The 26,688-nt window shown below is 44.1% G+C and overlaps 1 protein-coding gene across 1 annotated transcript in view; it reads left to right on the top strand.

Annotated features, from left to right (window-relative positions):
- tln2b (talin 2b) overlaps nucleotides 1-25,516 on the top strand; it is a gene marked incomplete at both ends in the record, with an annotated part of 60,167 nt that extends 34,651 nt beyond the window's left edge. The window contains 20 exons of the mRNA XM_080539325.1: nucleotides 491-623; nucleotides 1,064-1,165; nucleotides 1,577-1,747; nucleotides 2,719-2,865; nucleotides 3,477-3,578; nucleotides 4,621-4,740; nucleotides 5,480-5,626; nucleotides 12,798-12,964; nucleotides 13,679-13,862; nucleotides 14,270-14,395; nucleotides 16,674-16,790; nucleotides 17,630-17,815; nucleotides 18,257-18,364; nucleotides 18,533-18,638; nucleotides 20,697-20,821; nucleotides 22,665-22,790; nucleotides 22,917-22,979; nucleotides 23,137-23,319; nucleotides 23,950-24,075; nucleotides 25,388-25,516. Of these exons, the coding sequence (XP_080395451.1) occupies nucleotides 491-623; nucleotides 1,064-1,165; nucleotides 1,577-1,747; nucleotides 2,719-2,865; nucleotides 3,477-3,578; nucleotides 4,621-4,740; nucleotides 5,480-5,626; nucleotides 12,798-12,964; nucleotides 13,679-13,862; nucleotides 14,270-14,395; nucleotides 16,674-16,790; nucleotides 17,630-17,815; nucleotides 18,257-18,364; nucleotides 18,533-18,638; nucleotides 20,697-20,821; nucleotides 22,665-22,790; nucleotides 22,917-22,979; nucleotides 23,137-23,319; nucleotides 23,950-24,075; nucleotides 25,388-25,516 (2,668 nt within the window). The remainder of the gene's footprint in view (nucleotides 1-490; nucleotides 624-1,063; nucleotides 1,166-1,576; nucleotides 1,748-2,718; nucleotides 2,866-3,476; nucleotides 3,579-4,620; nucleotides 4,741-5,479; nucleotides 5,627-12,797; nucleotides 12,965-13,678; nucleotides 13,863-14,269; nucleotides 14,396-16,673; nucleotides 16,791-17,629; nucleotides 17,816-18,256; nucleotides 18,365-18,532; nucleotides 18,639-20,696; nucleotides 20,822-22,664; nucleotides 22,791-22,916; nucleotides 22,980-23,136; nucleotides 23,320-23,949; nucleotides 24,076-25,387) is intronic.
- Nucleotides 25,517-26,688: the final 1,172 nt, after the last annotated feature.

Genomic DNA, 26,688 nt, shown 5'->3' with positions numbered 1-26,688 from the left:
TGCTGGATAGTTGCTGATGCTTAGACGGCTTTCCCATACTGAGGTATTTTCTCCCTCCTACAGTTTTGCTTTAGAGGTTTCTCTCACTGATTTGGTATCACTCTCCAATCCCACATACTGTAATAATAACAATAATACATTAGACTTATAGCGTAGCGCTTTTCTAGACACTCAAAGATGCTTTACAAACTGAAAAAATAGAGTAGTAATAATAAAAAGAAACAAAAAAATAATTTTTTTAATAAGGTAGTGCTGGGGACACATGGGAAGGGAAGGGGGAGAGGGTTAACTGGTGAAGGCAAGACAATACTGTGCACATGTACACACACACAGTCCCTTAGACTCCCCTTTTAGACCAAAATCCTGCTTGGATTTCAGCAGAATTCCATTGATAATCTGCCTCCTGTACGGTACATTCACTGTCTTCGTTATAGAGTGTGTTCGTTCACATAATCGTTCACATAATCGTTTATACCGTGTCTTCCTATAGGGACAAGGCGCCAGGGCAGAGAGAGTGCGACCACTCCATCGACAGCATCAACAAGTGTATCCGGGACATTGAGCAAGTCTCACTCGCCGCAGTGGGCCAGAGCCTGCCCAGTAGGGATGACATCTCTTCAGAAGTACGTTTCTTTTTTCTTCACAACTTTGTTTATTGAAGTTTTTATGACAATACAAAATGAGCAGTAGGTCAAACTGTACATATGTATACTCTAGACATATTGCACATACCTACGTATATGTAGTCAAAATAGAAGTCTATGGAACGTAGACTACAGTAAATAAATCACACAAAAAAATGTGCTAGGACACATAGCCAATTGGAAACACATTGATTGTATACTTAGGACAAGGATTATACAGGAGAAATAAAGAAATATAAAACATTAGATACATTTTTTTAAATGAGACGGTAAACATTGGGTTACACCTCACCGTACATGTAGACAGATTATATTCAGAAGGAAGTAAGTTCAAAGACTTCTTCTCCTCTGGGGTCGCCATTCAGTTTCATCAAGGGGCCTCTTCCTCATCGTTATTCACCGGCGGTACTGTGTCCTAGGCTTTGCAAGAGCAGCTGACGTTGTCCGTACAGGAAATCGGACACCTCATCGATCCCGTCTCTACTTCTGCCAGGGGTGAAGCCGCTCAACTCGGACACAAGGTACTGCCCTATGACCTCTCCTTCTTCCTCCACTGCCCTTTCACTGGGTATACAAGGAGAAGATCCCTGTCCCCTTTCCACTCGTATCCACCCATAGTACTATCACTACTGTGTCCTTGTACTTCACCTCCTGTTGTTCTTTTGTTTTGTTTTCTGCTGTTTCTTTTCTTTCTGTTTAGTTTTAACTGTGTTTGACACCTTGTCACCTCCACTGTTTTTAACCTGACTGTATTTTACTGTGTATTGGCTGAGGTGTCCTTGGGTGTTTTGAAAGGCACCATACAAATAAAATGTATTATTATTATTATTATTATTATTATTATTATTATTATTATTATTATTATTACTATAACCATATCACTACTACCACCATTCATTATGACATGATCCTATTACAACCATGGCTTGTAGGTGACCCAGCTGTCCAGCTACTTTGAGCCCCTCATAGTGGCGTCGGTCGGTCTGGCGTCGAAGGTCCTGGACCACCAGCAGCAGATGAACATCCTGGACCAGACGAAGACGCTGTCAGAGTCGGCCCTGCAGATGCTCTACGCAGCCAAGGAGGGAGGAGGAAACCCTAAGGTGCCGTACAACACAGAAGTCCTCCAGCCACGGAGGCGTACTTAACACTAGAACAGCTGTGCCTTTTTTACCTACTATAAGAGCCGCCGCGGGCATCTTTACTATGCTCAAGCTGCTATTTACACACAACGACTACTAGTTGGCCGTTTGTAAATTAGCCTGCTTCCTACACAGAAAAACGGCAAAATAGCTTTATACTAGCTTATCCTGATGTGATTTTGAAAATGTAAGGATAATGGGTGGTAGAACACATCTAGGAAAAGTCATGAAAGGAGGGTCCTGAAATTTGATAGAGTGCAAAGATATAACTTTTTTCTTTACTCACAGGGGTCAAATGACCCCTCATGGTTGTTCTAGTATTAAGTAGTCATAGCACCGTAACAGTAAACAGGGTCATGTCATATTATGTTATAACAGTGAACATTAAGACAGCACTCAAAGATACGTTTTTGTGTATCCTAATAAATGTACCGTAATAGCCCGTTTATAACAAACAATAGTGTATTATTATAGCGCATATAACACTCAAACATCGTTATCATGCAGAGTTTCAGTTTCATCTCGGTCTTGGGTTCTTCACGCTATGATCAAATGTGAGCATATGTCCCCCCGTGCCAGAATAAAAACCAAAGGTGATCAAGCATTCCAAACCGTGGCTCCCAAACTTTGGAATGCTCTTCCCTTGGAACTTAGATCAGCGGTCTCTGTAAAAAAAAACAGCTCAAGACTGTCCTGTCTAGACAGGGTTTTGGCTAACCCCAAAAGCCTTTCTTTTTATATCTTGTTATTGTTTGTTGTACACGTGTTATTTGTTTCTTGTTTTTATTTTCACTTGTTTACCTATTTCTTTTAACCTGCTATTACTTTTGCTCTTTAATTTAATGCTCCTTTATTATGTAAAGCACTTTGTGACCGCTGGTCTGTGATAGGTGCTATACAAATAAACTTTACTTCCTTACTTACTTACTCAGGCGGCCCACACCCACGACGCCATCGCCGAGGCGGCCCAGCTGATGAAGGAGGCTGTGGATGACATCATGGTGACCTTGAACGAGGCAGCAAGCGAGGGGGGCATGGTGGGAGGCATGGTGGAGTCCATCGCAGAGGCAATGGGCAGGGTGAGTGTCGGGGAGGGTGTGTGTGTGTGTGTGTGTGTGTGTGTGTGTGGGAGATGACTGTGCCGTTATGGCCCCCCCCAGGCAGATGAAGTCCGTAGAGTCGTGCTGAGAAGACTCTCCTGCTGCGTTAAGATGGCCGCCGCATCGCCCTTTAAACTGACACTCATTAGTAAGATGGATGAGAAGTGTCAGGTCCAGGACTCAAGTGATGTCAGCTGTCACTCACCCTCCCCGGTGCCCTCCCTGATCTGTGACAGGCTTGATGGAAGTGTAGTAATAATGGAGGATGCCTGCACATTTGATGATAACCGGTGCATCTATCAAACATAAGCTTTTTTTTTTAAGTAATTAATGTGGGGAATATACCGTTTTTATTTCAACATGATACTTAAGACACATTACCAACCTTGTGGTCAAGCATGAATAGTTGGGATATACAGTAGTTATAAACAGAACCATTTTGCATAAAGATGCAAATGTAAATGCAATTCTTTTTTTTAATTCTTTTTTTAAAATGTAAATGAAGACAGTAAAGTTGTTTGGTACTTTTGTGTGGGTAATGTTAGAAGGTTGATTCCAGCGGAAGATAACGGTGGGGGTTTTCTGTGCAGCTGGATGATGGGACTCCCCCTGAACCTGAGGGCTCCTTCGTGGATTACCAGACCACCATGGTGAAATACTCCAAGGCCATCGCCATCACCACACAGGAGATGGTGAGTATTACCATCTACCCAAAATATTGCATGTCAGTCTAGACAAAATAGGGTGAAACCAAGGAGGCAGGTCTTTTAGCATTTTGGGATAACGCTGCTTCCTTCTAATATCAGAGTGCATTGTGGTATATGAGGAGACTAGGTTCTAAATAGAGACCAAGGAAAGTGAATGAGAAATGCACAGGAAATGGACCTTCAAGTGACTTTTGTAAATAAAAAGCCTCGACAATTACCTAATTTTCTTGATGATATCAGTAAATTAATGTGTTTTCTAACAAACGTGATATTCTTTATATCAGGGTGTTTGCTGTTCTAGCTGACCGAACAAATCCTTGCTTCCCTTTGTCAGGGCACCTCTTGAAAATACATTCTCACACCCCCATTAACAATACAGTAGTTTTGCCTTGTATTGTTGATTAAGATATCATTTGGTTGGCATTATGCAATTCTCTATGGAAAATGCTAACAGTGCCCTCTCTTTCCTCCTTACTTTATTTGCTCTAGATGTACGACTTACTTTTTTTACTCCAAAATGACCTATACATGGTTTTGTTGTGGTTATGTTGTGCGTGAGTGAGAAACTAGCCATATTTTAATTAAACGGAAGGTTAATTACTTATGGGTCTGGATCGTCCTGAATATTTTAACATATTTGGAGGCTTTGATTAAAACTACATGACATGGCTAGTAGTAAGGAATCTGACTGTAAAGCAACTGTTAAAGGTGGTAGTAGACCACCTGCTGTTAGTGTCGATAATGTATGTTAAATGGTAAATTTCATAATCATTTACTGTCGTTTTTAATCTGTTCCTTTTTCTTTCTTTTGCACTGTATTGCTGATGTCTTAGTTGTTTTCGTTTTTTTAACCTGTTCTTTGGCATTGTATTGTACAGCACTTTGAGCTGCATTCTTATGTGTGAAAGGTGCTATAAAGCTCATTATTATTGTGTGTGTGTGTGTGTGTGTGTGTGTGTGTGTGTGTGTGTGTGTGTGTGTGTGCGTGCGTGCGTTCGTGTGGTTGTGCCGTGCGTCATGTCCCTAGATGACCAAGTCGGTGACATGTACGGAGGAGTTGGGTGGCCTGGCCTCTCAGGTGACAGTGGACTATGGCCAGCTGGCCCACCAGGGGCGCCTGGCAGCAGCCACCGCAGAACCTGCGGAGGTGAGAACTCACGCCGCCTCTGCCTGTCTGGAGAAAGTCACTGTCCGAACATGAATTCCTCGGTTCAGAGTACAGAGGATATAGTATTTCTAGATTGCGCTCATTGCGTTCATATGGCAAAAATATCGCTTCAAAGATTTGCACATGCCTCGAAAAAATGTATGCAGCTATGTGACACGGACATACACGCACAAAGGGCGGAAGGCGGTCTTTGATATGATGCAACTCCCTCGATGCTGTCCTCGACAGCGCGAGATGTATCCTCACCTCTCAAACCTCTCGTCTCTCTCAGCGCCCACATTGTCTGCTTAGAGCTCATCTCTGAGAGAGAGGAAACAGCGACGTGTGAAAACATAGACCTAATAACCACACGCTCTTATCAATACCCTTTACATAACTGGCTGCTGGAAATTCTGGTTACCATGGCGACATGGTACCCCCCCTCCCCCCCTTCCCACCCACCCACCCCGACAAGCCTAAAAGCCTATAGTGCCGCTCGTAATGAAGTACCACCCACCCATGAATCTCAGTGTCAGGAAATTAAAGGTGCAGTGCCATCAGTCCCTCTCAGAGGTACTGGAAATCATTTTCCTGTCCCCCAGGCTGATAAGAGGCAGTCCGTCTAGGAAATGATGCATTGTCTGGCAGTGTGTGGAGGGAGAGAGTGGATGTGGCAGCCGTATGTGGTGTGATGGTTCTGATCTGTGATGGACTGGCTGGACCTGTGCTGTGCTTTCAGATTGGCTTCCAGATAAAGACCCGGGTGCAGGACCTGGGCCATGGCTGTATCTACCTGGTCCAGAAGGCTGGGGCCCTGCAGGTCAGCCCCACTGACAGCTTCTCCAAGAGGGAGCTCATCGAGTGTGCCCGCGCCGTCACCGAGAAGGTAGGCTGGAGAGGAGAAAGGGACGGATAGATAGCCATGTCATTATTCCCTACAGAGAGTAAATGCTGTCTGGGCAGGTTGACTCCCAATCACACGTTCTATTCTCATGTTAGCTTTTTATCTGTTCTTTGGTTTAAGCTCAGTTGGGAATTGTGACCTATCATCTGAAGTCTATATTATGAAGGAATACATGTGTTTGATTTGAGTCTTTCTGCACGATATACTCCTATGTCTCTGCATTTGATCATTACCAAGGTTAGGCTTTGTCACAGTTTAAATAGAGGGGAGGAAGGAGGACTTAATTCCCTTTACAGGCAGTTGTTCACAGTGTTTTGGATATACTGTATCTTAACAGCAGAGGGATTTTGTGAAGAGAATGTCTGACTTTGTGAAGAGAACGATGTGAATGTATTTTTGGTGCCAGGGAAAATGGCTTTGATTCAGCTCTCAGGATAATGCCTCATGATGTAGCATTCTTCACTATATGTTGGAAAACCTTAATCCCCAACCTTGAACCATAATTCTCCAAAGAGCCATGGTGCTGGTAGACACGAGAGAGTGAAAACATGTGTCAAAACACAAGGTGTGTGTGTGTGTCATAATGGTAGTCATGTTAGAGTATATCAATTCAGCAGTGCATGTCCTCTTGATCAAACTCACACTTAGAAGTTAAACAAATAATGTTTGTCCTTTCTATGACCCCTTAGCAGAAGATATCGCTGCTTCTCAGGGAGTTGGCATTCGAATTTGTCTCCATGCTTACCATATGATTTGACACTGCACTCATTTGAGACTGGCATAATTTGTGCCTTCATTGCGTATAGGAAACTGAACCTTGCGCCTTTTAGTTTAGTTTATTTAGCACACATGAAACGGTGCAAGGAGGGAACAAAGCCCAGAAGGCTTGTACATAGTTCTACTCCCGTCAAAAGCTAGGTTTCAATATAACACAAAGAACACTTGATACATGTAAATAAGATAAAATAAACCACAAACAAAATCATGTCCATGGGGCAAAAAGGTAGGATAGCACAAACTGAAAAAAGACACAAGGATACATACTTTGCTCAAAACACATCAAGAAAAGAAAAACAGAAATAAGAGCAAATATCATGAAGAATTTAAAAGAAAAAAAGAAAAGAAATGTTGTTTTTATTATCATTGGTCATTGGTTTCAACAATCACGATTACAGTCAATATAACACAATCAACACAGTTCCTATGACTAAAGTCTTTTTTCCTTTTTTATATTAAGTAAACAAAACAAAATAGCGAGTGAACTTGGGGAGCTTTCACCTTACATATCACACAGATTAGAATAGAAAAATATTAAAGTAAAATAAACAAAATTACATCACCCTCTCATGTTCTTTTAACAGTTCAACAGAAATCTGACAGTATAGGTTTAACATATCCCGTCCATTTCGTCCAGATTTTTCTACCTGAATTCTAAGAGAGAACGACATCTTTTCCATTATATATATACAGTATATAAATCATGAATTATATCTGTCCATTCATCCATTGTAGGTACATCTGGCTTTAACCATTTTCTTGTGATAGCCTTTTTACTTGCTACCAGAAGTATCAATATAAAGGTGTCACACTTGAAGGGGATGTTAATCTAAAAAATAGCTTCCATATTTCTGTGAATCTCCTGCCAAAATGGGACTAGAATCGGGCATTCACAGAATACAATGGTAGTGATTGGCTTCATTCAGTCCACAGGATCTCCAACACCCTACACCAATCCCCTGGTGTCTTTTTTGTAGGGGAGTGATAAAAAAACCTTGTAAGGTTTTTCTAACTAAATTCTCGCCACATATCTGAGCATGTTGTTTCCCATTGTAGTTTACATAATCTATCCCAGTCCTCCCCAGAAAGTCAAATTATATTCTTTCTCCCATTCCTCTTTAATATATATTGTATTGATTGTTTCGAAATTGACCTGGCGGAAGCCATTGTACAGTCTAGAAACCACCTTACATATCAATAATTTGCTTGCTGATGTAAACACTTCCATAATTCCTGTTTCTCCCTCTTCTGATGCTCCACCTAAGTTCTGATTGAAATAGTGCCAAACCTGGAGATACCTATAGAAATAATTTTGTTCCAAACCGTGTTTTCTCTGTAGAGATTCAAAGCTCTGGAATGTCCCCTTGTGGACAAATGTTAAATAGCTTGAAAGGCCTTTTTCAACCCACATTTTAAATCTAACATCCGTTTTGTTTGGAGGGAAATCCGTGTCGTATGCATACCATCGTAGCATTTTGAATGAGTCTCTCATACCACATAATTTCACTGTCTCCTGCCAAATCTTCAATGCTACGTTAATTATTTTAATTTGTCATGTTGTTTATTAATTCACTATCTGCAACTATAGCTGTTATTTGAACCCCTTCTGTCATTGCACTCTCAATTTCCTTCCATCTTGCAGAGTATGATGGGGTACAACAACACACTACAGGCCTCAATTGAGGTGCACAATAGTATTCTCGTAAGCAAGGAAGGCCAAATCACCCATTTTCTTTTCTTAACTGTAGCGTTTTGGATCTGATTCTGGATTTTTTTCCTTGCCATAGATATCTAGATATTCATTTGTCCCATTCTATAAATTGCTTAGCAGGTATCTCCACTGGAAGAGTCTGAAATAAATACAACAACTTTGGTAGGATGTTCATCTTAACAGACTCCACCCTGGAGCTCAAACTCAAGAAGGGAATGAGGCTCTACCGTAGTACATCTGATTTTAGTTTTACATTCAAAGGTCCATAATTAAGATCAGATAATTTTGAGACCTCTTTTTGCAGATTAACGCCTAGGTATTTTATTGAGTCTGCATCCCATTTCAGGTTATATTTCCCTCTAATATGATTGGGTGGATCATAGTTAAGTGTAAGTACTTGGGTCTTCTGAATATTTAATTTGTAACCTGAAAGTGTCCCATATTCCTCTAATAAACCCATCCATTTTGGGATTGTCTGTGTGGGCTGCGCTAGATATAACAGGACATCATTGGCAAAAACACCAAGTTTATGCTCACCAGCTGTCATGTCTATTCCCTTAATTTCAACATTTCGCCCTATCTATGATTGGCTCAAAGGCTCAATAAACAGGGCAAATAGGATAGGGGATGCAGGTCATCCCTGCCTGGATCGCGTTCCAGAATGAAGGATCCTGATAGGTCCCCATTAATTTTGATCCTTGTGGATGGGCTATCATATAATGCTTGGAATGTTGCAATAATAGACTCATGAAAGCCAAATCTCGATAGCACCTTATAGGCTATAAAAAGGTCCACCTAACTGAATCGAAAGCTTTCTCTGCGTCCAAACTTACGAGAGCTGCCTCTATTCCGTGTTGTGTGATATGTCTGATAATGTGTAATGACCTTCTAATGTTGTCTTGTGTTTGCTTTTGTCTAATGAAACCTGTCTGATCTAAATGAATGAGTTTAGGTAGGATCTTATCTATTCTTTGTGATAATATAGATAATCTATAATCGAGATTCAGGACACTGATAGGGCGTTAGTTATTACATTCTAGTTTGTCTTTCCCTTCCCTCGGGATGACTGAAATTATTGCTTCCCTCAAAGAGGGCGGAATTTCCCTTTTCTGTAGTACCCAATTAAATGCCCTCAGTAATGTTGGAGCCAATTGTTCTCGAAATGATCTGTACCATTCAGCAGTGAAACCATCTGAGCCCAGGGATTTATTTGCCTTCAATCTCGAAATTGCTGAGTGTAAATCCTCTATTGTTATTTCGGCTACCAAGTCTTCATTTTGTTCATCTGTGACAGAGGGTAAATCAAGAGAGGCTAGGAATGGCTCAATCTGGAGGTTGTTATCCAATTGTGGTTGGGAATACAGTGCTTTATAGAAATTTTGTTCGAAACTCTGTTGAATTTTGTCTAGCCTACACTCTATTGCTCCGGATTCGGGGTACCTCATTTTGTAGATTGCATTATCTGCTTGTTGCTTTCTTAGTCTATATGATAATAGTTTCAATGATTTCCCACATATTTCATAGTAACATCTGTGCTTGAGTTACTTCCAAGGTAGGGGTCACTACTACAACCCAAAGTGTCCATTTCATTCTGAATAGATTAGTAGGGCAGCCGATGAACTAATCGTCTCAATTTTTACCGGACTCTCCGTTTGTGGGTGATGGATGATTGTTGCAAAAGATCATGAAGTTACATTTTTTTTACATTGAGGGTTAACTTATTCAGTTGAAACCAGTTAAATGCAATGATAATTCCTCATTTACACATTCAATCAGAGACTTGAAGTCATCATTTACGGCTATAAGGTTGGTATCGTTAGCAAATAATAAGGGGAGACGGTTTTTACAAGACAGACAAATCAGTGATGTAAAGTAAAAATAGTACAGGGCCCAAGATGGAACCCTGTGGAACCCCAAAAATAATTCTTGATTTCTTAGATGAGCAGCCGTTGGAGGAAACAAATTCCTCTCTGTTATCCAGATAGTTGATAAACCATTTAAGAGCAATATCTTGCACTCCATATCTATTAGGCTAAGCTTGGAGATAAGAATATTATGGTTGACGGTATCAAAAGCTTTGCTTAAATCTAGAAAGACCCCAAGAGCAAGTTTTTTGTCATCCAGTGCTGTGGATATATTGTTGACAAGTTGCAGCAATGCATTCTCAGTAAGTGGAATATTTCTTACGGAAACCATACTGGTGGTTATACAGGATGTTGTTCACAGTTAGGTGCTTAGAGATTCTTGTATAAATCAGTTTCTCCAGGTTTTTTGAAAAACAGGGCAGTACAGATATAGGACGGTAGTTGCCAAAGTCCTTAGTGTCTCCTGATTTGTAAATTGGTATGACTTTGGCGATTTTGAATTCCTGAGGGACGATGCCAGTTTGTAGGGATAAATAAAGGATATGAGTTAAGGGATGAATAATATAATCAATAGTTTCTTTGATAAGACTGCTTTTGATACCATCATGACCATGGGCAAAATGTTTTAGATTCATTATTATATCATGCACTTCATTTGCACTGGGTGGATCAAAACTTGAGAGAGAAGAAAATTGGCCTTTAATTAGGCTACGAGGGCTCACATCAGAGTCCTTGATGCTAGACGCCAATGAAGAGTCAATATTAACAAATAATTCTTTGAAACCATCAGCTATATCTTCTGGATTATGGAGAGTCCCATCCTTCCCTAGAATCTCAACAGGTGCAGCAGCTGGAGGTGTAGTTCGATTTAGTAATGGACCTATCGCTAAGCCACGCCCCAAAATAGAAATTGTCCAATCATATCACAGCAAAAGTCACTACAGGCAGGAAACTCTGACAAACAACTCGCTAATATCTGCTGGTGAAAAGCTTCTAGACTAAATATTCTTGTCATCTTTTAAAAAACATGTCTATTACTTACTTGTAAATCAGAAATTTGATGCAGAGTTTAGCATTTATATTCCCTGTGGTATGGATAATCTGGAATACAGGAAGATGATCAGAAATATTAGACAGATAGATATCAATAAGCCTGAGGTGATTTCAAAATCCAGACAATTGAATAAGATGTTATCAATAAGCGAGGCTGTTGAGCTAGTAATTCGGGAAGGCTTATGAATCAGTGGATAAAAATAAGTAGAATAAAGTGTGTTAAGAAAGTCAGCTGTGGATTAATGTTGAATTCACCAAGTAGGACACATATCTTACGTTTGATGTTTATAGTTTCCAAAGTAGAATCAGTAGAGTCAGGTGGTCTATACATACATCCAATTATAATGCTTTTCCCGTTGAAAGGTAGGCAAGATGGGATTTCAATAAACACAGATTTCACAAGAGACATTTCTAAGTGAATACTCAGCTCCTTTCTGAGGATGAAATGAAAGTTGTTATCATGAAACTCCTCCTCCAATATTGTTCTTTCTACAAGGATGAACAGCATTTATATTGAGACATTATATTGAGACGTTATATTGAGACATTATATTGAGATGTTATATTGAGACGTTATATTGAGACATTATATTGAGACGTTATATTTAGGCCTTATTTGAATGCGCCTCTCATGGCTCTTAATTTGCTTGTGAGATACTGCAGACAGCTGTCTGGGAACTCTCAGAGATGCAGCGGCAGACTCATTGGCGTTGTGTGTGTCTGTGTCTGTGTGTCTCTGTCTGTGTGTCTCTGTATGTGTGTCTGTGTCTGTGTGAGTGTGCGTGTGCCTGTGCGTGTGTTTGTGTGCCTGTGTTTGTGTGTGTGTCTGAGTCTCTGTGTGTCTGTGTCTGAATCTGTGTCTGTGTGTCTGTGTCTGTGTGCCTGTGCCTGTGTATGTGTATGTGTATGTGTATGTGTATGTGTGTGTGTGTGTGTGTGTGTGTGTGTGTGTGCCTGTGTCTGTGTCTGTGTCTGTGTCTGTGACTGTGTCTGTGCCTGTGTCTGTGTCTGTGTCTGTGTCTGTGTCTTTGTGTGTGCGCGGCATTAGCTCGGGTTAATACACGGTTAGTCCTCTTTCCTGTTGGCAGCTCCCTCCTCAGCAGGCCGGCTCTCTGAGGTCGCCTCACTCTCTCTTTCCTCCCACTCCGTTGATTCACACCAACACTCTCCAGGTGAACGAGTGGCTTTCATTCGATGAGGGTTTTCACCCACAGATCCAGTAGATTCTATCTCTATCTCTAGGATTTCACCAAACACGTTATTCGAGGGCAGTAAACCCATCGATGATCCAGAGCTGTGATTCCGTCACTCCCAGATTAATTTGACCCCAAGGCCTCTTGTCTGAACACCAAAGACAAGGTCCTAATGGAACGATGTGTCCTGATGTGACACTGTTTAGACATCCAATACGGAGTCATGTTGGGATAGGCGCTGTATCTACCTCACTGTAACATCCCCACCCCCCACCCTTGAACTGAGAGCCGCTCCCTCAGAACTTGTTTTTTAAACGCCAATTAAAGACTCACCTGTTTAGGCAGGCCGGTAGTCACTTATATATATTGTTCCTGTTTATGTTCTGTTTATGTTGCCCCTTGGGGTGTTCCATTTTAATCTCTTTTGATGATGTTTGTTTGCGCTTTTCTTTCCACCCATGTTATCCCTTATTTGGGCTGTAAAGCACCCTGTGCATTCGTGCTGTGAAGGGCGCTATATAAATAAAGTTTTACTTACTTACTTACTTGTGAAGGTTTCCATGGTGCTGTCGGCGCTGCAGGCAGGAAACAAAGGCACGCAGGCGTGCATCACGGCGGCCTGCGCCGTCTCCGGCATCATCGCCGACCTGGACACCACCATCATGTTCGCCTCGGCCGGGACGCTCAACCCGGAGAACGACGAGTCCTTCGCCGACCACAGGTGAGACCCCCGGAGCCGAGCAGGGCAACGAGGACCCGTCTGAACCGCCGCTCTGTTGTCTTTGTGCCGCGGGTACCGCCAGGTGAAGTGACCTAGAGGTGTTCAATTTACATCCCTCCTAAGGTAGTAGGAGTAGAGGTGACTACGACCCCCAGATTAAAGCTGCAACTGTAGTTCAAAAGAATAGACCTCTCTCTCCATGCCCAGAGTGCTATATTAGAATATTCATAATTGTTCTTAGATACTCTTAATATACCAGTCTGTCCATGCCTACACAATGATCACTTGCAACACAGCTTTTTCCTTTTTTTTTCTTTCTTTTTTTCATGTGTGACTACAGGTTAAGTTGAACTAGACAAGGATACAGAGGTTTAACACTAGAACAGCCATGAGGGGTCACTTAGGGTTAGGGTTAGTAAAGAAAAATGTTATATCTTTGAACTCGATCAAATTTCAGGACCCTCCTTTCATGACTTTTCCTAGATAAGTGCGTTCTACCACCCAGTATCCTTACATTTTCAAAATCACATCAGGATAAGCTAATATAAAGCTATTTTGCCATTTTTCTGTGTAGGAGGCAGGCTAATTTACAAACGGCTAACTAGTGGTCGTTGTGTGTAAATAGCAGTTTGAGCATTGTAAAGAGGGGCTCTTTTAGTAGGTAAAAAGGCACGGCTGTTCTAGTGTTAAGTTGGTGTGTTGTTCCCCGTGCAGGGAGAGCATCCTGAAGACAGCCAAAGCCCTGGTGGAGGACACCAAGCTGCTGGTGTCTGGCGCTGCCTCCAGTCAGGACAGACTGGCACAGGCCGCCGCATCCTCAGCCAAGACCATCACCCTGCTCACTGACGTAGTCAAGCTAGGAGCCACCAGCATGGGCTCCGATGACCCGGAGACACAGGTAACCCCGCTGCATGAACGGCACAATAAAACACTCTCTTCATCGAAATCAATAGTTACTTCATTTTACTTTTTCTGGAAGGTTTTTCAACGGTCTCAGTGAAACTATTCAGTTGCATCACCCCCAACAACTTGTGTGTCCTTGTATTATTCGAAGGTTGAACTATTAGACTCCTATTCTGTCTCCCTCTGCCATTCTGTCTCCCTGGGGTTATGTTTTCACCCTCCGAGTCTGACACACGTACAGCCTCCTCCAGCCTCGCTATCTCTCCCCCTCCTCAGCCATAAGTATCATACCTCCAGGTGGAACTGATAAGCGTTGGCTCTGTTAAATCCTGCCCTCGGGTCATGCTGATAAAGCAGTACTCGGTCTATTGTGTTGTATTGATTTGAATTCCGTCTCCCCAGGTGGTTCTGATAAACGCAGTGAGGGATGTGGCGAAGGCGCTAGCGGAGCTCATCGGCGCCACCAAGTGTGCTTCAGGCAAGCCGGCAGACCACCCGTCCATGTATCAGCTGAAAAGTGCGGCCAAGGTAAGACATTAGCATAGGCGGCATTTACTTTTTCTTCTTTTTTGTGGGGGAAAACATATTGTTCTAATTATTATAATAGTTAGACAATAGTGAAAATACATAACGCTGTTACATAATGCTGTGTGGGGATGTTCAAAAACCATTGAACTTTGACTGAATTATAGTCCATAAACCATCTAAAATCAATGGAATTTAGCCACTGGTCATCATGTTCCTAAATTCAGCATCACATTATTATTTTTTCTCTCAATGGATTTTTATCTACATTGTCTGGGGATATAAGTTTAAAAACAACAAATAAAAACATAAAAGACAGCCAATTTATTTGCATACATTAACACATTTGCATAGGCTGCATTCCGTTCTGAAACTGTGGCTGCGTTCAATTCCGAAACATTTGCACTGACAAGTTCACGGATATCCTCTTCACAGACTGCGCTCCCTTTAGTTGCCTACGCAACCTCGTTGAATATTCATTAAACTGGCCTGTTCTACAACAACGAGCTCTACATTACTATAATCCCAGTGTTCATCAGAGGTTGCCTCCATTTCAGAAATGTAGACATGTGTAGATATCACTTTCTCTTGTTTTATTGAATATACTTGTCAGCATGGTGCATTATATATATAAACCACCCTCAAGACCACCAGGACCAAGCTCCGAACCTGGGGTGATGGGGCCTTTTCAGCCGCAGCCCCGTCCCTCTGGAACGCCCTCCCCAACCACATCAGACAGGCCAACACCCTCCCAACATTTAAACAGGCCCTCAAAACCCACCTCTTCTATATAAGTCTAATGTATTATTATTATCAATGTGATTTCATGCGGTACCCGCATGTGTTCGGGAGTACTGTAGATCAACCCAGGAAAAGGTGGTGGGTACCTCTTTTCTGTTTGAGACCGATCAGTCCAGCAGTTTGTGCTGTCAACATAGATTTTATTTTGTTTCATTCAAACATAGCTAAATTCATTCTAAAAAAGAAGTGAATAGCTAAGCGGGCACAGACAGAGAGTCCTCTAACACAGAGGTGTGTGTCCCATTGTGTCTATTGTCTACACTGTTACTCTTTGTATATATATATTATTCTATTGTCTCATAGAGATATACATCTAGAAGATGCTGGGTCTGTCACACTGCCATAATCTAACAGCACCAAATATGGTCCTGTTTCCAGCAGGATATGACAATCCTTATCTGTGTGTGTGTGTGCGTGCGTGCGTGCGTGCGTGCGTGCGTGCGTGCGTGCGTGCGTGCGTGCGTGCGTGCGTGCGTGCGTCTGTCATCTCTGTATGTGTCCCTGTGTCAGTGAGATGGGTATCAAGGTGTGTGTGACTCGTCACAGTGGGTGTGAGAGCTGAGCTGTCTGTGATCACAACACTGTGACTGGACGACTGGAGAGGCTCCTTATCTCTGAGAGTCTCTGGACGGGTGATGACAGTGGGCTTTTACTAAAGCTCAGCCAAACCTGCCTGTCCTGTCCTTTCTAGTCTCTCAGCCTTCATGTCCGCTGACACATAAGCCACAAAGTTCAGCTCTAAAAATCTCCCTCACAGGTCACTTGTGTCCCTAATCCTGGTGTGAACAGGCAGTACTGTATACCTACTTTAGTGACAAGCTCAAAGCATTTCCTAGGTATATAGTACCGTAGAGCTAGATAGAGATAACTAGCTTTAACGTCTTAAAGGCCTTAGCCCCTACTCTCCCTTCAATCCCCTCGTATCCTTATCCCCTTATCCTCATTCCATACAGTATGCATATATCCCCCTTAGTGTTACATTTGCCTTTTTTTCCCTTTTTTTTTTACTCTCGTTTTAATCAAATTAAGGCCACCCACGGAACCGGCTCTCGCTGACAGGCTGTTTCCATTCCTCCACCATATGGTGACCTCCAAATGGGACCCTCTCAAGCCCCTCAGTGATCGGGTTGCTCAGCGCTCCATGACACAATCTGCTCCCCTCCAAAAAAGCTGTTGGTAGTTAGTAACAGATCTGCAAACAGAAGTTCTCACTTCGTCGTAGAAAAAGAATGAGTTTGACGACATCCTTTTTATACAAGGTTTTCCTCTTGAAAGACGATTTCCTCGCTGCACGAGTTGCATTTGACTGTATCTGACTAGATAATCCATTCTTGTGTGTGTGCTCCTTGAGAGACAGACAGCTCCACCTGCTGGTTTTCCTCGGTTCTCTTATCTGAATGGCATTCCCTTACCTTACTGGTGCATCTCTCTCTCTCTCTTTCTCTCTCTCTCTCCCCCCCCCTCTCTGTCTCTCTGACAGGTCATGGTCACCAACGTGACGTCTCTGTTGAAGACGGTGAAGGCGGTGGAGGACGAGGCCACTCGCGGGACGAGGGCGCTGGAGGCCACCATCGAGTGCATCAAACAGGAACTGACGGTAAGAGGCAGTGACAGGCCGACCTCTCTACTCTGGCCCAGCGGGGATGTTAGTTATTAGAGGGAGAACACAAGAGCTCTCTCACAGGTTAAAGCCATTGAGGTATGTCTGTTGAAGGTAAAACTGAGGTAAAATGCTGTTGAAGTTGGGGGGGGGGGGGGGGGTTTGACTCCATCTTAAACACCCCTCATATCTATTCAACCCCCCATGCCGTCCTCTCCCCTCTTTCCTTCGACCCCACAGCCCTGCACTCCTATCGTTCTCGGCGGGGGGTCGTGTTGCAGACACAATTGGGAGGGAAAGAGAGAGAGAGAGAGAGAGAGAGAGAGAGAGAGAGAGAGAGAGAGAGAGAGAGAGAGAGAGAGAGAGAGAGAGAGAGAGAGAGAGAGAGAGAGAGAGAGAGAGAGAGAGAGAGAGAGAGAGAGAGAGAGAGAGAGAGAGAGAGAGAGAGAGAGAGAGAGAGAGAGAGAGAGAGAGAGAGAGAGAGAGAGAGAGAGAGAGAGAGATTGAAATTATTCACCGGCTTGTTTTCCTTGTGATTTACTGCTAATCCTTATCAGCGTACCCCCAGGACACACGCGAAGGCTTTACCCGGGCTGAGGCGAAATCCAAAATCAAACACAAGCCCCACTTAGCTTACAATTACAGTGGCATCAATAACACTGGGGAATTTACCCCCCCCCCCACTTGTTTACTCTTGTACAATGGCTGTGTACACCTCAGGCTGAGCACCCCCTCTGTTCCAGACTCTTCAGTCTGTATCACTGCTCCAATCACCGCTGCCGCTTTTTTCCGGAATTGTGTTCCAACGGTCACACTTGAAACCCTCCCGTGCGCAGGTGTTCCAGTCCAAGGACGTCCCTGAGAAGTCGACCACGCCGGAAGAGTTCATCCGCATGACAAAGGGCATCACCAGGGCGACGGCCAAAGCCGTTGCCGCGGGCAACTCCACCCAGCAGGAGGACGTGATCGCCACCGCCAACCTGAGCCGCAAGGCCATCTACGATATGCTGACCACCTGCAAGGTGCTAATCCACACACACACACACATGCAGCGCAGGGCTCACACACACACACACACACACACACACACACACTCCACAGCAGTCCCATCATGCCTCACTGCCTGAGCAGCACACACGTGAGTGTAGGGTTGATTTTTAAGATAGCTGCTGGTGACTCTCCCCCGCCGTTCAATGTCAGAGTGCGTTTGGCGTTTGTCTCTCCGTGCAGGGAATTAAGGAGCAGAACGCTTTTTTATACAGATTTAACACTAAAGATGGTGTAGTTGTCTCTTAAATATGCCATTCAGAATGATCTTGCCTTAGTGAAAATTACTTGGCACCTGAACGTTCTCCTGTGAGAATTTCACATCTCACTGTATGTTTTTTCTGATATTGATGATGTATGATGTATGATGTTGTTGTTGTTGTTGTTGTTGTTGTTGTGTGTGTGTGTTCCTCCAGCAAGCAGCCTGCCACCCTGAGGTGGGAGAGGAGGTCAAGAACAAGGCTCTGCTCTATGGGGTAGAGTGCACCACCCGATACGTCGACCTGCTGGAGCAAGTGCTGCAGGTAACAGCGACAAAACAGTGTGCGTGCGTGTGTGCGTGGGAGCGTGCGTGGGTGCATCTGAGAGAGAGCAAGAGAAAGAGAGGATTAACGTGTCAGACGGGCCTGCGCAACGTGTGGATCCATAATGAAAGTCACGTGTGTGTGTGTGTGTGTGTGTGTCGTGTCCAGGTGCTCCAGAAGCCCACGGCGGAGCAGAAGCAGCAGCTGTCCGTACACTCCAAGCGCGTGGCGGGGTGCGTGACGGAGCTCATCCAGACAGCTGAGGCCATGAAGGGTGAGGCCACACACAGCGCTGACACACACACACACACACACACACACACACACACACACACGTGACTTTCATTATGGATCCACACACACACACACCCTCCCAGTTAGACCAGACACACACACACACACACCCTCCCAGGTAGACCAGACTACACACACACACACCCTCCCAGTTAGACCAGACTACACACACACACACCCTCCCAGTTAGACCAGACTACACACACACACACCCTCCCAGTTAGACCAGACTACACACACACACACACATACACACACACACACACACACACTCCCAGTTAGACCAGACTACTGCATGCAGCACACCCACCTATACATCAACATCCATCAGGGGAGGCTGGTGAAGGTAGAAATCAGAGGACAGGTTATATTGTAAGGCATGGAATGGAAGGGGGAATGGTGTCCAACACAGAATGGAACACCATTCCTGATTCCATTCCAGGCTTTACCATGAGCCCATCCCAGGGTTCCCACGGGTCCTTGATATCCTTGAAAGTTTGTGAATTTGAGAAAAAAAAATCAAGGTCTTAAGTTTTTTTTATATATATACAAAAATGTTTTACTTAGCTCGTCAACTAGTAAATAAGTCTCTGTATTGCTTAACTTTACACATATTTGACACTATATTGTTTTGCTGTGCTGTGGTAGAGAAGGCAAGAGACCATCTAGTGTTCACACATTCAAGCCTCTGTTTTTAATTGTTGTCTGTGAGCGGATAGTTCCTATTATATAAATTCTCGTCTAGATCTGTCTCAAACTATGCCGTGTTGGGTTCTTGAATTTGAGGGAATTGAGTCTTGAAAGTCCTCGAAAGTCCTTGAAAGTCCTTGAAAGGTGCTTGGATGTGATGTTTCAGAAGGTGTGGGAACCCTGCTGCCATCCTCCCATTTCTACCTCCACCAACTGCCGCCGCTACCCACTAATACACTAAACTCAACCTGTTCAAGACCAACAACGTAGATTCGTTTAGGGGTCCACACACGGGACCCAGAACACAGGTTATGAAAGTCACTTTACCTGCACTGATCCTATTGAACGTGTCAGAATAATACCCAGAGTAAGTGCAAAGTAAAGTGTGAAGCTCTGAGATCAGCTGGGTTTTCTGTCACACCCTATTACCCCTGGAACGTAGCCCTGACAGCACTAATAGATTGTGTTTTGACGAGAATCCGATTAGCATATCGCCAAAGCCCCACGGCTATCCAGTTCACCTCTCTAACGCAACCTTGTTTTCTCTCTCTCGCCTGCCTCAGATGGAGGTAAGTGTGTGTGTGTGTGTGTGTGTGTGTGTGTGTCTGTGTGTGTTGGGGGGAGGGGATGGTGTGTTTTATTCTCGCAGATCACCTATATCATATACACATGGGAGAGGTAGAGTAGGGGGGGGACAGGAGAGGGAGGAGAGGAGCGGAGAGGGCAGGAACAGATTTCCCCAGGGTTCAACTCGATCCGCAAAAAAAAAACATCATTCCATCTGCTTTTCCAAGCTGTTCCCCGAGAGAGTCCCGTTTTTTTTTTTTTTTATGGCCACTTTAAAACCTATAAACAGTGACAATGACTCCATCAAAGAGTACCTTTTTTAGCTCTTATTTAACCTTATTTCACTTTGAGACATTACAATCACACTAGAGACCGGATCAGGGTGGGGGGGAAGGGTTGTGCGGTAGAAGCCGCTCGGCTTTGTTTCAGCAGCTCCGAGGAGCAGTACGAGGTGTGTCTCTGGGTTGTCGTTTGCACGCCTGTTGCACAGTCTGTCGCGTGTGACCTACACGTGATGTGTGTTGAATAGAAGGGTTTGGTGCGAATGATGTGGATCGTAATGTGTGTTTTTGTGTCCAAAAAAATGAAAAGTATAGTTATCGTCATAGTGGTATGGTTTTGTGAGTGAAGGGAAGTGGCTTTGTTTGAACAGGGATTAGATTTCAGATTAGTCATGGTGGACTAGCGTATGTTTTGGTTGCTCTTGTGAGTTATGGAGCCTTTGTTTTTTCGACGGGGACTGTGGGGGTTTTGTGACGCTCATTCTTTGGGTTTGTTTTAGGATCAGAATGGGTGGACCCAGAGGACCCCACTGTCATAGCTGAGACAGAGCTGCTGGGGGCTGCAGCGTCCATCGAGGCCGCCGCCAAGAAACTGGAGCAGCTCAAACCCAGAGCCAAACCCAAGGTACCAGCCCCCCCCCCCCCCCGCCTTCTCATTCCTTCCACCCTCTCAAACCTTACTCTCCCCCTCAGGCCCCGTCTGTTCCACTCACCAGGGGTTTTTAGTTATAGAGATGTATTGAGAGGGTGGGGGGTGACTGCTGACTGTTGAGTCACAACTCCAGACACAACAATTCCTGGGAGGTTTTCGTGACCTTTTTTACAATGTCAATGTATGTATTTATGGTCATTTGAAATGTTCATCGTGGGAGTAATCTGCTGTGTTTGCTTGTCGATTATTTTGGAGTTATGTTGCCAGGAGACGCAATTACATTTCTTGGCTCCAGGAGCTTATGTTGGCATGAGTTCAACTTTGTGATGTTCTGTCTGCAGCCTTATTTGAAGGCAAGGTCATCCCTCTTGTGTGAATGTATTTCCTTTGTTTTATGACAGCCATTCTTCTGTTCTGTCTAAACTCAAATCACATGGCCTTTTTCAGTCCAAAGTATTCATCGTCTACCCAATGCAGTGGTATTGCACAAAACGAACTCGACTCCTCTAAAAGCACGTACACATCTGTGGCAGAGGTACAAAAATGCCTATGATATACGATATTGGATAGTTAGTTTCTCCCGGGTTCTCTTCCCTCTCTCCCTGTAGTGCTCTGTGGTCTTCCTGGTTTTTCTCCGTTGGTTGATTAGATCTGGTCCCCCTGGTACAGTGCTACACATGGCTGCTGGGGAATGTACTGTTTTCAGGACAAGGCCTCCTCATTCTGCTGTAGCCTCAGAGCCACGCCGACACAGAGCTCAGGGGTTGTGAGAGGGACTGTGGGAGGTGGTTTGCTGCTTCTTTTCAGACATCTGTCTGCCCTCTAGTGGTCAGTTAGAACATTGCATCCTGTGTCCAGTGAGGCAGAGTTTTTTTTTTCGAGGTCTTATTTTTTGTTGTTTTGTCTTACAATAGTTTACTTACTAACTTCAGTACAGAGTCAGGTCATAACATGACCAATGTCATGGCAATCTCTAGTCTAGGACCTGTTGATTAGTGCTAGGGAAGCTATTATGACATTATAGAACAGTCTTAACCAGATGATGATTATGATGATGACCGTACATGATGAGAGACTGTCTGTGACTGACTGACCATCTAAAACTCCTCCTGTTCTCCTTCTTCTCCCTCCCTCCTTCCTTCCTTTTTTCCTTCCTTCCTTCCTTCCATCCTCTCCTCTGTGCCCCCACCCTTGCTCCCTGCTCCTCGCTCCCATCCTGTAGAGGGGCCTCTTTTGTCCCAGCATGCCTCACTCTCTTCCCTACATTCTCTTAAAGATGTTGTAGCCCTGGAAGCCTTCTCTGCAGGGCTCTGTCTGATATGTTTGATATATTAGGTTGTTATTCAGTCCAACTATATATCAAACATATTCCTACAGTGTCCCGCCCTGTCTCCAGCCACGTGTGCCTTTGTATGTTGGTACTGGTAGTAGCATGGTGTATGCTCACTGACCTGAGTGGTTGACTGAGGCAGGGATGACATGTCTTTTTGTATTAGCATTTGAGAGTTTCTAGTTTGAGTGTTTTTCTGTGTATGGTAAAGTCGGTTTGAGTTTTCCCAGAGTAAACATTTTGGAGTTTGTTGGTTTTTTTACGCAGTCACCACAAGATGTCGCCATTTTCTACTTCTTCCACATCAGAGATGTTCCTGAAAGTTTATATTCGTAATGATTCCATTGTTTTGAAAGATACCGCAGAGTCATTGCGACAATCATTCTGGAATTTAGACATTCCGCTTGCGTAAATTACATTTAGATCTTCTCGATGTGCTTACTTTAGATTGTCGTTTGATGGTTAAATGTGCGGTTTCACTTTCAGCAAGCAGATGAGTCACTGGACTTTGAGGAGCAGATCCTGGAGGCAGCTAAATCCATCGCTGCTGCCACCAGTGCCTTGGTCAAGTCTGCCTCCGCCGCACAGAGAGAGCTGGTGGCGCAGGGCAAGGTCAGTCCAAACAGAGTGACTTGTTGAGAAAAACAACGATGTCTGTGAAACGTTACTCAGTAAAGTAATCTCCCCGCCCCCCCATACCCCTGTCCCCATTCCCATCCTCTCTCTCGTGTTTTACAGGTGGGATCTATTCTGGCTAATGCTGTGGACGATGGCCAATGGTCACAGGGGCTCATATCTGCTGTGAGTTTCCACCAGTAATTCTTTATTCTTGAATGATTCCAAATAAGCCATACTCCCTGAAGCTGTGTGCGTGGTTCTACACACATAAGCCTCGTGTCTACTCCGTTGTATCGGAGGCTGTATCTCAGAAGTGTGGTTTGCTGTTCCCCCGGGCCAGGCGCGGATGGTGGCGGCAGCGACCAGTAACTTGTGTGAGTCGGCCAACGCCTCGGTCCAGGGGCACGCCACGGAGGAGAAGCTCATCTCCTCTGCCAAGCAGGTGGCGGCCTCCACCGCCCAGCTGCTGGTGGCCTGCAAGGTCAAGGCTGACCAGGGCTCTGAGGCCATGAGGAGACTGCAGGTAACTCATGAAATAATAATAATTAATTATACAATAATAATAATAATATAATATAATGACTCATGAAATAATAATAATTATATAATAATAACATTAGACTTATATAGCACTTTTTTTAGACACTCAAAGACTCTTTATAAACTGAAAAGATCGAGTAGTAATAATAAAAAGAAACAAAAATTAATAAAAGAAAGTATAGGGGTCTAATGAATTTTTAGGTTACTAAATCAAAATCTAAGTGTCTTTGTAGGACAATCTACTCTGATACACCTAGATTTCGGGCGGAGAAGCGGCGAACAAGCAACGCCAGCGTCCTCTCTCAACCGGCATTTTTTGAAAAGCGTTTAATTATGTTCGCGTGCATTATGATTCCTGACGGAACTCTTACTGAACATGAATAATGCCAGTATTGCAGGTTCTCCTACTAAATAATAATCAAGCAGAGACCTGCACACACAAGCAAACACTCCCAACACGTATATGTATGTCACAGACCATGTCCGATCCTAAAAGTGTCTGATTCAGGTCAACGGAGACTGCAGGTAACCCCCCCACTGTACACAAGCCGCTTGGCCTCAGACCTAGACACACAGAGATGTCTGTAACCCCGGGACTCTTGTTTCCCCTAAGGCTGCTGGGAATGCGGTGAAGCGGGCGTCCGACAACCTGGTGAAAGCGGCCCAAAAAGCAGCCTTCGACAAGGCAGACGATGACAGCGTGGTGGTGAAGACAAAGTTTGTGGGAGGCATCGCTCAGGTGAGAGTTGAGGGATTTTTGGAATTCCTGCAATTATCACTCCGTAACTCTGTAGAAGTAACGATGAAGAAGTTGTTAGTATTACTTTCACATGCACACTTCCTGTCCAGTTAAATGTATCTGAAAATTAAAGTAGGCCACCCTGGCTAAACAGCTCACCAGCTGTGGTTAACCAGGCATCCACAGCTGCCCGAACATCAAATCCCTTGAAGTTTTCACATTCTTCAGTCGCAGCGAATGACTTATCCGGGCTCCCTTTTCATCCACTGCCAGTTGAGAGTAATTGAAGAGTGAATGTCTACTTATTCAAAGCCCGGGGGCGGTTTCTCTCCAGGAAGCTTTGTTTCATCTAGAGAGGTTGAATCCATATCTCTCCCAGAGACCTGTGTGTGCGTGTGTGTGTGTGTGTGTGTGTGTGTGTGTGTGTGTGTGTGTGCGTGTGTGTGTGGGGGTGTGTGGGGGTGTGTGGGGGTGTGCGTGCGTGCATGCGTGTGTGTACGTGTGTGTGTACATGTGTGTGTACGTGTGTGTGTGTGTACGTATGTGTGTACGTACGCATGTTTATGCTGAAGGGCGTCCAGCCAGCACCCCTCCAGAGACATCTCTCTCAAGTGGGCCAGTAATAAACCTCCTGCTGCCATCTTCCAAATCCACAAAAGCTCCTCGCCTAAGAAAATAAATACACACTTACTGCATACTTACAGTTAAGAAATTCCACTTGGTACCACAGGCGAATTATGTTGATTGTAGGTTTTCTATAAACCGCTTTAAGGAAACCTTCTGAGACGCTGGTGAAATGGAGTATGAGCCGCATTTCAAATGTTCTGAAGAAAGGATTCTTGACTTTGCAGTTCCACATTTCAAATTCAAGATTATTTGCATTACGGTCCGTATATAAGTCACATCCCTATGTGAAGGCACTGAAGGGAATGGCTCAATGTGTGTATACCCTTTCACTTCCCTGCTGTATTGATCTGTACAGTATACCTCAGAATGTATAGAGTGGAAACATACGTTTATGGAAGACATACTGTACGTGTGTGTGTGTGTGTGTGTGTGTGTGTGTGTGTGTGTGTGTGTGTGTGTGTGTGCGCGTGTGTGTGTGTGTGTGTGTGTGCGTGCGTGCGTGCGTGCGTGTGTGCGTGCGTGTGTGTGTGTGTTTGCGTGTGTGCGTGCATGTGAGCGCACGCGCGTGTGTGTGCATTTGTGCATTTGTGAATGTGTGTGTGTGTGTGTGTGCGTGTGTGTGTGTGTGTGTGTGTGTGTCAGAGCACAGAGAACCCTGTCTTCAACCCTTTCCTCTCCTCCTCAGATCATTGCAGCGCAGGAGGAGATGCTGAGGAAGGAGAGAGAGCTGGAGGAGGCCAGGAAGAAGCTGGCTCAGATCAGACAGCAGCAGTACAAGTTCCTGCCCAGCGAGCTGAGGGAGGATGAGAGCTGATTGGTGGAGTGGGCAGGAAGTGTACCTCTCATTGGAACCTATCGTCATGAAGAGATGTGGCCCATGTCCATGATTGGCTGCTATTTCTCTCATGTAGCTATGGGCGGGGTTAATACAGTGCTTGAGCCAGGCCTGTTTTATGAGAGAAACTAGTGCCGGTGTTCAAATAGTACACCCGTACTATTTGTGTGTGAGTGTGTGTGTGTGTGTGTGTGTGTGTGTGTGTGTGTGTGTGTGTGTGTGTGTGTGTGTGTGTGTGTATGTGTGTGTATGTGTGTGTATGTGTGTGTGTGTGTGTGTGTGTGTGTGTGTGGGTGTGTGTGGGTGTTTGTGTTTTTGTCAGAGGACAGGATTGACATTAGAACTTCAATAAGGATCAGCTTGTGATAACTGTTTAAGCAGGGTAAGGAACCTACAACTTGGGGTTGAAACAGGTGACGCTACTGATCGTATGCTGATCATGCTAGGATACATGTTGAAGGACATTACAGCTCAGTGAACTTTACTAGACCCAATAATCGCTGAGCAAATGGTCTGAATGCATAATGCCTTCAGAGATACATCGCTGAATGTATTGAAAGCAGTTAAATGTGTAAAAGCAAATGCAAATCGGTAGCTTACTCAAACTGGTAAAACTGACATAGGGATCCATAGCTTACTCACATTATTGGTGTTTACCTAAGTATCGCAGTACTTCCATGCATCATTTCACTGCGTCATCGGCCTGCATGCCCCATTATGACGTCACACATCAACTGAGCTCTTAATCAATAGTATAGTTTAGAACGGGGAGGCAATTTAATGTGTTAGTATGAATGTCAGTTTTTGGTTTGCTGCTGAATAGGTAAACCATTGCTATTTAGGTATTTTGGACAAAACCACAAAGTAGAAGTTCAGCTTTTACACCAAATTCAAACTTTCAGAGAGCGGGTCTGTTCTGAGTGGGTAGTTCAGCGTGTCATAGTTATTTAATGAATATGCCCTTATGTGAGTAGAGTGATCTCCAGATCCCATCTCTTCAGCTGATGTTTGTCTAAACCACTCATACTTCAGGGACATTCAGGTAAAAGGAGGGTTGTTGAATTTTGGGGTCTATCTGGGACTCTCTTCTCTTTTACTTGTTAGCCTGGTATTCTCTCCACTACCCCCCCCCCCCCCCCCCCCCCCCCTCT

Source organism: Nansenia antarctica, assembly GCF_963989245.1.
Source record: "Nansenia antarctica genome assembly, chromosome: 9".
Classification (NCBI taxonomy): Eukaryota; Metazoa; Chordata; class Actinopteri; order Argentiniformes; family Microstomatidae; genus Nansenia; species Nansenia antarctica.
This window is presented reverse-complemented; position numbering and strand designations above follow the sequence as displayed.